At 41.7% G+C, this 12166-nt stretch overlaps 1 protein-coding gene across 4 annotated transcripts in view; it reads right to left on the reverse strand.

The window, feature by feature from the left end:
- Positions 1 to 12166, reverse strand: part of LOC140724820 (autophagy-related protein 2 homolog B-like) — a 136235-nt gene that overhangs the window by 118371 nt on the left and 5698 nt on the right. For all 4 annotated transcript variants that reach the window (XM_073039470.1, XM_073039468.1, XM_073039469.1 and 1 more), the window contains exons 2-5: positions 6891 to 7053; positions 3850 to 4002; positions 1262 to 1364; positions 677 to 836 (exon numbers count right to left, since the gene is read on the reverse strand). In XM_073039470.1, coding sequence (XP_072895571.1) covers positions 677 to 836; positions 1262 to 1364; positions 3850 to 4002; positions 6891 to 7053 — 579 coding nt within the window. The remainder of the gene's footprint in view (positions 1 to 676; positions 837 to 1261; positions 1365 to 3849; positions 4003 to 6890; positions 7054 to 12166) is intronic.

Here is a 12166-nt window from a genome sequence, read left to right on the forward strand (position 1 = left end):
AAAAAGCAAATTCCAAGAAATACAGATACATTCAGTCAGTTCCCTAAAGCTGAACTCTGGAATTCCTCCTATCTTTAACCAAACTGCTTATCTCAAATCTATTTATTTTTAGAGATACAGCAAGTTAATAACAGGCCTTTCTGGCCCTATGAGCCCGTGCCGCCCAATTAGACCCATGTGAACAATTAACCTACTGACCTGTATATCTTTGGAATTTGGGAGGAAACTGGAGCACCCAGAGGAAACCCATATGATTATGGGAAGAATGTACAAACTACTTACAGACAATGGTAGGAACTGAACCCAGGTCGAGGGCACTGTTACACTGCTAACTGCTGCACCGTCGTCTTTCTTTAAATATTTTCTTTAGTTGGGTTGTCCTATAACACTTTTATAAAATGTAGTCTAATAGTAGCAACAGTGTGATTACTCGAATACAGTATGATGTTCTCCAAAAGAGTTGTCTATTGGTGGGTCCTCAGTAGCTATAGAGGCCAATCCGGGATACACATACTGGCATGTTAGGGTAGATTTCCTTAATGAAGAATTCCTATGCATGACTGTTTAAAGAGGTGACGTCAATATAGTCTACTACATTTCTACAGTAAGGTACTGACTGAATCCGAGTTACTGTCATCCATGCGTCACTTTGAACATCATCCCGTAAGGTTCTCACCTGCATCGGAGAAATCCTAGGTGAAGTTTTTGCACTTTCAGAGAACTCAAACCAGAATAATGAGATCCCACTTAGCTGCAAGTTCTTGTGGGCAAAAGCTGTGGGATGATGAATGCTGATGTCTGGACACTCTGCTGCAGACTCATCACAATATTCGATTCTGTAAGGACAGTGGCACTGAGAAATTACACTGGTATGAAGAGATAGCTTTTATCTACAAACATAAAGTGATTTGAAAAGTAGAGCAGAAGCAAATATTGGTCTTTCTAACCCATCTTGTTATAATAACGTCTCTCCAGTCCATCTGTCCTAAGACAGGTGTTGGCATACCTCCTGACTTGTGGTATTCACACTGCAAATGAGGAAGCTGGTAAATCCGTTAGCTGTTGTTTTAGCAATCTGGGCTCTGATCTTACCAAATGCACAGCCCTATAAACCAATGAGAAAAGTCTGGAACATACTGGTGACAAGCTCTAACTGCTGGAAACCTCAGTCACTAACAGCCAAAGGTGTTACAGACAAAAAGAAGTGGGCAGGGTGTTTGTGGGGGTAGGGGTGGTGGGAGAAAGAAGTCATATGATTTACCTCTGGATATGAATCTCCAGTGCGACTCCAGTTTTTGAATTCTCTGGAACATGCTCAATCCTGAGAACGCTGTCTAGAAATGTAAGCTTGACTCTTCTTAGAACTGAACAACAGAAAAGGAATATTTTATGTTAGCTTCAGAAGGTTAAGGATTCCTAACTAAAGGATTTCCCTCTCTAACCAAAGGGCAGCTCGGAAGCTACCCAACATAGTCAGCAAGTAAAGGCCGTCAGAGATTTACTTAGTGCCAAATCTATCCATGCACTGTTCCAACCACAAACGGAGCACTGGTTGAGAAGTGAAGTCGGTAATGGGTAGCCGTTAATATAGAGTTACAACACCTATCATAACATCTCCATTGGTATGAGCAAAGTCAAGCTCAATCTGTTGCCTGTTTCTTCACTAAGGTCACCACCAATATGACACAATTACAGTTGCAATTACAATTCATTCAGGAATCTAAATAGTCCTTCCAGGTGAGGCAACACTTCAGCTGAAAGCTTGTTGCAGACACTTACAGTATCCAGTGCTCTTGGGGTGGCCTCCTTTACATCAGTGAGACCCACTGTAGATTAAGGGACCGCTTTGATGAGCACCTTCATTCAGTCTACCGTAAAAGAAACAATTTACTGATGGCCATTCGTTGCAATTTTATTTCCATACTGACATGTTGGTCCATGGCCTCTTGTACTGCTACAATGTGGCCACACTCAAGTTGGAGAAGCAATACCTTGTATTCCACCTGGGTACCCTCCAATTTGATGGCATAAACATTGATTTCTATAATTACTGATAACTTCTCCCCCCCCTCTCCATTTATCCATTCACCATTCTAGTTCCCCTCTCACTCATTCTCTTCTCCATACTTCCCAGCTACTTCCTCTGGTTACCCTTCTTCTTCCCTTTCTCCCATGGTTCACGCTCTTCCCTTATCGAATTCCTTGTTCTTCAGCCCCTTTATCTCTTGCACCTATTCCCACCCAGCATCTTACTTCTCCTACCCACCTAACTTCCCCTTCACCTGGTCTCACCTATTACCTGCCTACTTGTACTCTTTCCCCTCCCCTCCCACCTTCTTAGTCTGGCTTCTGCCTGTCCTGATGAAGGGTTTTGGCTTGAAATAGTGACTGTTTATTCCTTTCTATAGGTGCTGCCTGACCTCCTGAGTTCCTGCAGCATTTCGGGTCTGTGCTTTGGATTTCCAGAATCTGCAGAATCTCCTGTTTACAATTAGATTAATACGCATTTCTTTGCCAAGACTTTTAGGTACAAAGATACAGCTTCATGAAAAATATCCAGTTTTCAGCTATACTTTACATTTCAGTGATGAAAGATTTCAAATTTCAGGATAGGCACAGTGAAGCGATCTCTTGCCCAAACGTATGCACTCTGAAGCAGATGTCACAAGCTTGATCAAGAGGTGTTAGCCCTGACTGGTTTCACTCCAGAGGGAATTTAAAGTTACTATTTTTACTTCCATCACAGCAGGAAGGCTACATTGTCCACCTCACTGCACCGAGGCAGCAGAACCACAAGAAGATTTGCTTAGGCACAGCCTCAGAATAGAGGGGTGTCCTTTTAGAATGGAGATGAAGAGGAATTTCTTTGGCCATAGAGTGGTGAATTAGTAGAATTCTTTGCAACAGGCATCTGTGGAGACGAAGCCTTTATGTATATTTAAGGCAGAGGTTGATAGATTCTTGACTGGTCAGGGCACGAAGGGACACAGGGGAGAAGGCAGGAGGACTCAGTCTGAGAGATAAATTGGATCAGCCATGATGAAATGGCATAGCAGACTCCATGGGCCAGATGGCCTAATTCTGCTCCTATATCTTATGGATCACACACACACACAATGCTGGAGCAATGTAGCAGGTCAAGCAGCACTCTTTGAAAAGAAAGGAATTAAAGTGGATGTTTTGGGGCAAAACTCTTACTCAGGATTCTGTACAGGAATTGGGAGGTTATGTTGCAGTTGTACAAGGCATTGGTGAGGGCTAATTTGGAGTATCATGTGCAGGTCTAGTCACCTACTATACCTATAGGGAAAATATCAATAAGATTGAATAACTACAAGAAAATTTACAAGGATTGTTGTGAAAAGGCCCTGAATATAGGGTAAGATTCTGTTAGGACTTCATTCTCCACAGTGTAGAAGATTGAGGGGAGATTTGATAGAGGTATATAAAATTATGAAGGGTACAGATAGGGTATAGAAGGGTACAATATGGTAGATGCAAGCAGGCTTTTTCCACTGAGGTTGGGTGAGACTAGAACTGGAATCCATAGGTTAAGGGTGAAAAGTGAAATATTTAAGGGGAACCTGAAGGACAACTTCAGTGATAAACGTGTGGAACAAGCAGTGAAAGTGGTGGATGCAGGTTCAATTGCAACTTTAAGAGAGGTTTGGATAAGTACATGAATGGGAGGGATAGAGGGCTATGGTCCAGGTGCGGGTTGATGGGACAAGACAGAGTAACTGTTTGACATGATCTCAAAGGGCCCATTTCTGTGGTGTAGTTCTATGACACTATAAGAGTTGCCTTTAGGAGAACACACCCAATTAAACATGTCAACCCATTACTGACCTGTTTCGATGGTCTCTGCAAACTTCTCGAGCCCCTCGAGTGGCTGTGGCCCTTCAGCCTGATCATCCGTCAGTCTCTGGCTTAGGCATTCCTTGGCCAGCTGCATACTGTCCGTCATAAAGCTGGACCAGTACATGGGTTCTGAGCCCGACACTGCCAGAGAACAGCCACATGTCAGATCTTGGAACAGTACCCCAGCACAATGAGTCACAGTGACATTCAGACTTCAATGTCCCAACAACTTTCTGCTCCCTACAGGATCTTCTACAACTGATTATCTAACCTTTGATTACTGACACTCACAGAGTGAGTAGTCTTCTTCATCTATTCTATTAATGTTTCTCATCTTACATAGAAAATAGAACATTACAGCACAGTACAGGTCCTTTGGCCAATGATGTGCTAGCCTTTTAAGCTACTCTAAGATCACTCTAACTTTTCCCTCCCATATAGCCCTCCATTTTTCTATAATCCATGAGCTCATCTATGAGCTTCTTCAATGCCCCTAATTTATCTGTCTCTGCCACCACTCTTGGTAGTACATTCAATGCACCCACCACTCCCTGTGTAAAAAAAAACTTACTTTTGGCATCTATCCCTTATTCTTTCCTCCAATAATTTTAAAATTAGACCCCCTTGTATTAGCCATTTCTGCCCTGAGGAAAAAGTCTCTGGCTATCTACTCAATATATGCCTCTTATCTTGCACATCTCTATCCAGTCACTGCTAACTCTCCATCGCTCCAAAAACTTCTCAAATATCATCTTGAAAATCTCTTTCAAGCTCATCATATGACCATAAGAGAATATAACCAGTTGGCCCATTGAATCTGTTTCACCATTCCATTATGGCTGTAACCTTTGACATCCTTACTAGAAACATCCTTACAAGAAACTTATCAACCTCGACTTTAAATATACCCAGTGACTTGGCCTCCACAGCCATTTCTGGCAATAAATTCCAAAGATTCTCCACCCCATGGCTGAAGAAAAACCTCTTCTGAAAGGACATCCCTCTACTCCATGGGTTCCCAACCCAGGGTCCATGGACCCCTTGATTAATGCTATATTAATCCATGGTATAAAAAAGGCGAGGAACTCCTGCTCTATTTTGAGGTTTTTCCCTCTAGTTCTAGACTCCCTCATTATAGGAAACATCCTCTCCAGATTCACTCTATCTAGGCCTTTCAATATTTGATGTTTCAATGTGATTCCCCCCCCTCCCCAATTCTTCCAAACTCCAGCAACTACAGGCCCAGATCCATCAAACACTTCTCATATGTTAACCTTTTATTCCCAGGATTATTCTCATGAACCTCCTCTCGTATTTCTCCAATCATTAAATGCTCAAAACTGCTCACATTATCAGACCAGGTGTGGTCTGACCAATACCTCACGAAGCCTCAGTATTTTATCCTTGCTTTTATATTCTAGTCCACACAAAATGAAGGCTAACATGGCATTTGCCTTCCTCACTATCGACTCAACATGCAAGCTCACTCACCTTTAGGGAATCTTGCAGGACTGCCATCCCTTTTGACCTCTCATTTCTGAAGTTTCTCCCACTTAGAAATTAATCTATGCTTTTATTCCTTCTACCAAAGTGCACGATCACACACTTCCCTACACTATATTTCATCTGATACATCTTTGACCATTCTCCTCATATGTTTAAGTTCTTCTAGACTCCCTGCTTCCTCAACACCTCCAGCCCCTCCACTTAACTTTGCATTGTCTGCAAATTTAGCCACAAAGCCATCAATTCCATCATCCAAATTATTGACATACAACTTGAAAAGAAATCATCCCAACACTGACCCCTGCAGTCATCAGCAGCCAATTGGAAAAAGCCCCCTTTATTCCACTCTTTGCCTCCAGCTAGTCAGACGATATTCTATCCATGCTAGTATCTTTCCTGTAATACCAGGGGCTCTTGTGTTGTTTAGTAGCCTCAGGTGCAACACCTTGTCAAAGGCCTTCTGAAAATCCAAGTAAACAACATCCACTAACTCTCCTTTGTCTATCCACCCTGTTATTTCCTCAAAGAATTCCAACGCATTTGTCAGACAAGATTTCCTCTTCAGAAAACCATGCTGTCTTTGGTCTATTTTAATCAAGAACCTCCAAGCAGCCCAAAACCTCATCCTAAATAATGGACTCCAACATCTTCCCAACCAGAGGTCAGGCTAACTGGCCGATAATTTGATGGCCAGGCTATAATTTGTTTCTTAACCAAACCTCAAGTTCCCTACTCAAGCATCTTCTTCTCTATCTATTCGCTTTAAAGACATTAAAACCTAATTTAGCTGCACTAATATCTGTTCATGTGATATTTATCTGTTAAATTTTATTTGATAATACTTCTATAAAATGTCATGGAATACTTAAGTGGCATATAAATACGAGTTAAGGCAGTTGCTGTAGTTGCAAGACAACAATCAAAAACTGTGAACTCCAGATATTCGTTCAGCTACAAGAGCTTGAATGCCAAAACACCTTTGAGGGGCTGAATGGCCTCTAACCATTTATATGCTGAAGGGCAAATACCTTGGTATGGTAACTGCTCTGCCCAAGACTGCAAAGTACTGGGGATAGTGTTGGATACAGCTTGCACATCACAGGAACCAGCCTCCTCTCCAGAGACTCTACATACACTTCTTGCTGCCTCAACTAAGCAGCCATCAGACCCCGCCTACCCTTCACCCTGGACTTCCTACTCTCTTCCTAGTAACTCCGCCACCCCCTACAATGAGCAGAAGAAAGCATGTACCACCAGGTTCAAGGATAGCTTCTATCCCACTGTTATAAGATCATAATTATTGAATAGGATAATAGGATAAGATGGACTCTTGACCTCATAATCAACCCCATCATGGCTTGCACTTCAGTTTCTATGTAACACTTTATTCTGCCATTCTGTTATACTGATGTGATGAAATGATCTATATGAATGGCATACAAAATGAAGTTTTTCACTGTACCTTGGTACATGTGACCATAACTAAATAACCAATTTATGCTGTGAAAAAGGTGAACACTCACCTACACGAGGCCTTGGTCGAAAGACCATCTCCAGTCCTTGCACCTCCACTGCACAGTTGTCTTGTAAGAGTGAAGACCAAGGGATGGAAACTGAAATGTTTTGGATAAATCCTTCAGTTATTTCCAAAGGTGCATCAAGTGAATCTAGGATTTCATTTAGGGACTGGAAATACAAAAGAAATAGTTTCAACACCAGTTCTGAGAACACAGTTAAATAATTTTCCTTAAGGTATATGGTAAATCTTTATTGCCATTTCATGAAAATTATGTAAATCAACTCCTCTCCAACACCATAATGATTGCAGCAGAGGTCTGTTTCACTGAAGATTCTGAAATACCTTTTATGTCCATTTTACAAAGGTTATGCTCAGTTCTGAAGATAAGTGTAATGTATGGATCTATTTCCTTTAGAGCAATGATGCCCCCCCACCACTATGTATTGTTCTGTTGTCTGCACATGCGCATTGTTCATCTCTCTCTCTCACTGCAAAGTGAATACACCAGTTAAAGCCATCTCCCATGTGCATGCTTTTATTTAATTGATATGTAGTTGTGCAAAGATGCAACAAATTGGCGACGAGTACAGTTGACCCTCCTTATCCACGAGGGATTGGTTCCGGGACTCCTCGCGAATACCAAAATTCGCGGATGCTCAAGTCCCTTATTCAACCTGTCTCAATGAGGTGGATCTTAGGACCCAGCAGAACCCCAGACCTTATTTAATCTGCCTCAGTGCGGTGGGTATTAGGACCTAGCAGCAAAGATCTGAATCCGCAGTGATTCTGTTCATGAAAGTAATCACGATCGCGATTGAAAATAAAGTGGAAATAATAAAGCGATCAGAAAGAGGTAAAACGCCATCGGTCATTGGAAAAGCGTTAGGCTACGTCGATCAACGATAGGAACAACTTTAAAGCATAAAGTGAGAAAGGCTGTGCCCCAATGAAAGCTACAATTATTACTAAGCAACGCAGTGGTTTAATTACTGGGTTTTGGGTTTTTGATCCTCACATCAACCTGGCACAGTGGAGAGCGCACTCGATAGCGATCTGTCGCTGAATCAAACTTGGGAAGAAGTTCCTGAGCCCGGCGCTGAAACATACGTTCTTAAGTGTTTTATATGCATAGAAAGGTAAAATATATACTATATACTAAAACAAACGTTTGACTAACTGACGCTAAATAATACTGGATGTACCTGTTTCGACTTACTGATTAAGAGAGCTTCTGATTTTTTTCGATCCCGATCCACAATAACCCATGCACATCCTCCCGTACACTTTAAATCATCTCTAGATTACTTATAATACCTAATACAATGTAAATGCTATGTAAAATAGTTGTTATACTGCATTGTTTAGGGAATAATGACAGGAAAAAAAAGTCTGTACATGCTCGAACAACAAGTGCTGGAAGAGCACTTCCGGGTTTTCGCGATTGGTTGAATTCGCGCATGCGGAATTTGCGGATAAGGAGGGCCGACTGTACAAACTTGTAAGAGACATAACCTTAGAAACGGCATTGACTATTGCAATATCATCAGAGATTGCAGCAAAGGATGCAGCAGAATGACAGAAAAGGAGATTAGGATGTGAAATGCCCCTAAATGGTGCAAAAAGCCAAACATGTTATCGATATGGCAAATCCTGCCATGATGCAAATGACTGTCGGTTCAAAAAAAATCTGCAAAAAGTATCACAGACAAGGTTGCATGGAGAGTGTGCAGAGAAAGCATAACCAAGTGAAAAGCCTCAAACACAAATCCAAGCAAATGCATAAAGTTACCAAGAATCAGACAACATAGAGTCTGACAAAGGTGAACTGTCATGCCTAGAACTGCTTAGTATTACTGAAGCAGATCACAATAAATGTGTCTGGAGTAAAACTGAAAATGGAGCTGGATACAGGGTCAACTTTGTCCATAATTCCAGAGGCTGACTACAACAGACTGTTTTCTAAGATACCTTACACAGGTGAAAAAGTGCCCCCCAAAGACAAACTGAAAGTAAATGTGGCGTATGAAGGCCAAACACAACAGCTAGAGCTTTATGTATTGAAAAGTAGAGGACCAGTACTTCTCTGATGGGAATGGCTGAGAAAAGTCTAACTAAACTGTCACTCAAAGCTGTGTGTGACAGGCGACAGGCAACAGGCAACAGCAGCCAAACAGTAGCACTAATAGTAGCACTGGCGCAGCTGCTTAATGCTAATGGGAAGGTGTTTGAGAAGGGGATTTGTAAATTCAAAGGCATGAAGGCCAGAATTGAACTGGATGAAACAGCAACAGCAAGATTCCATAAAAGCGCATCCAGTGCTTTACACACTACGTCTCAGAATGGATGGTGAACAGTAGAGCTTGTAGGTGTCTGAATTCTCTCCAGTTGAGTGGTGCAATTGTGCCACAGCCATTTTCCCATTGCATTGGGAGATTTCAAGGTATCAATCTGGTGCTACATACTGTGCAGTATCCCCTGGCACGAATAGAAGACATTTTTGCATCTTTTCTGGCGGGGAGAGGTTTTCAAAGATTGACTTGTCATAAGCCTATCTGTAAATAGAGATAGAGGAATCAAGCAGGAAGTTCCTCAAAATCAACACTCACAAGGGACTGTTTCAGTATAATTGTCTTGTCTTTGGCATCACATCAGCTCCAGCAATTTGGCGAAGAGCAATGGACCAAGTGCTCCAAATTATCCCAGGAACACAACGTTACCTTGATGACATCATCATGACTGGGAAAAATGATGAAGAGCATCTCCAGAACCTTGGTAAAGTGCTAATCAGGCTGAGTGAGTACGGTTCACATGCGAAGATGCAAAGAGAGAGAGAAATGTGGAGCAACGGAGGATGAGAGGTGACCTGATAGTGGTGTATAAAATGATGAGAGGCATTCATCATGTGGATAGTCAGAGGCTTTTTCCCAGGGCTGAAATGGCTAGCACGAGAGGCCACAGTTTTAAGGTGCTTGGAAGTAGGTACAGAGGAGATGTCAAGGGTAAGATTTTTTTTAAAAAACACAGAGAATGGTGAGTGCATGGAATGGGCTGCCGGTAGCGGTGGTGGAAACGGAAACAATAGGGTTTTTTTTTAAAAGAGGCTCCTAGGTACATGGAGCTTAGAAAAATAGAGGGCTATGGGTAAGCCTAGGTAGTTCTAAGGTAAGGACATGTTTGGCACAGCTTTGTTATCCCTGGCCACAGTTATCTCTTAGCTAGCCTCTCATTAACACACCATTATCTTCTTATTTGGCTACATTCTTAAGTTACTGATGTGTTCAATAGTACAGAGACAATACAGAGATTTCATTCTGGCTGATATGTTGGATACATAGTAAATGTAGGTTAGCTACATTCTCAAGGCATTGATGTGTTCAATAGTACAGAGACAATACAGAGATTTCATTCTCCTACTAAATTGGATACATACCGTAGATTCCGGATTTTAAGCCGCTACTTTTTTCCCACATTTTGAACTGCTTTGAACTTTGCGGCCTTTAAAACGGAGCGGCTAATGCATTTTTTTTTCATGCCGCCTCGTAAACATTTTGCCTCGTAACAGTAGACCAATAAAATTGATGAGTAGTTCACAGAGGTCCAATGAAATTGTACGATAAATCAAGCGCACTTTCACAATTAAATAATTGTAAATCAGTCATTTGTACTCACCCTCATCAACATGGAAAACACTCGAAGAAAAGCATTGTGCTGCCTTTATGGCAGTTATTTAGTTTATAATATTTTCACTTAGTAATTCATTTTCTAGTTAAAGTTAGAAGAGTTTTAACTATATTTGTTTTCTGTACTACATCGCGGGATGCTATGACGTCACACCCGGTTTCGCCGCGTCTTGTGGGATACCAGTTTGCGATAAACGGAAAGGAGGGGGGGAGCGGCGGAGCCAAAACGCTGCTTTTAAGTTAAAGGCGATCAATAACTTTTCCTGGTAGGCTGCAGTATATATATTTTTTACCAGTCGTTAGGAGATATTGGAATGTTGTTCAGTAAAGAAGTATACGCAACGTATATTTAAAAGTAGCCGCGTTACGGGCACGGTTCGAAAAAAAGCATTTGCAATATGTATTTGTTTTTGTTACCATATGGATTTAATTAAAAGTTAAAAAATCCTCACGTGTAATATCTTTCTGTGTAATTATCTCATATTACAACGTGGGACACCTGCGGCCGAAAATCCGGTGCGGCCTTTACAAGTAAAAAATTGATTTTATTTCTAAAATTAGAGCCAGCGGCTTTTAATCAGGTGCGCTCTGTAGTCCGGAATCTACGGTACATAGCAAATACAAAGCTGTCTACATAGTTTTGGTTACACCTCTCATTAACACACCATTATCTTCTTATTTGGCTACATTCTTAAGTCACTGTGTTCTCATTAACACACTATTATCTTCTTATTTGGCTACATTCTTAAGTCACTGATGTGTTCAATAGTACAGAGACAATACAGAGATTTCATTCTCCTACTAAATTGGATACATACATAGCAAATAGCAAATACAAAGCTGACTACATAGTTTTGGTTACACAGCAAACAATGCAACTTTATGCTCCAATACTTATTACTAAGGCGAGCGTGTGAGAGGACGCCAGTTGTTCAGACTTGTTAGTTTTGCGTTTTTTTTTTAGGTACAGGGACAATGTTGGATGTTTTGAAGCAGGAGGGCATTCTACACTGGTAGAAGTGGAGATTAAAAATGTCTGCAAACACACCCTCTGAGTACCTGCCGGTGACAATGGAAGCAGCCTCCTGTGTACAGTATCCAGGGTGCTGATGGTCTCTTACAGTTCCTTGAGAGCCAGGTCAGTATCAGCCTGCGGCAGAATATACACAGCTGTGATAATAACAGCCGCAAACTCTCTAGGCAGCCAGAAAGGTTTACATGCTGGCCCTTCTCCCACACCTCTGGTGCCACTTCTGAGATAAATGAGCTTCCCATGGATCGGGTCAGCTAGGGTTTCAGTGTAGAAAAGGCGGCACGTTGTGGGTAAAGGTTATCTTCCCGATGTTCAGAAGAGTCAGTCCATCATATCTGATGTGACTATCAGCTTCTTGACAAGAAATGCAAAGGAAATTGCAGAAATTAGCAATACACTGTAAAGTTGGTACAGAGCTCGCAACACAGCTGCCATACATGGTGCCATCGTTGGTGAGTCAGCCAGGTAACACCATCCCTACTGTAAAGTATGGTGGAGGTAGCATTATGCTATGGGGATGCTTTTCAGCAGCAGGGACTGGAAATCTGGTAAGGATTGATGGGAAGA

Source organism: Hemitrygon akajei, chromosome 3 (genome assembly GCF_048418815.1).
Source record: "Hemitrygon akajei chromosome 3, sHemAka1.3, whole genome shotgun sequence".
Classification (NCBI taxonomy): Eukaryota; Metazoa; Chordata; class Chondrichthyes; order Myliobatiformes; family Dasyatidae; genus Hemitrygon; species Hemitrygon akajei.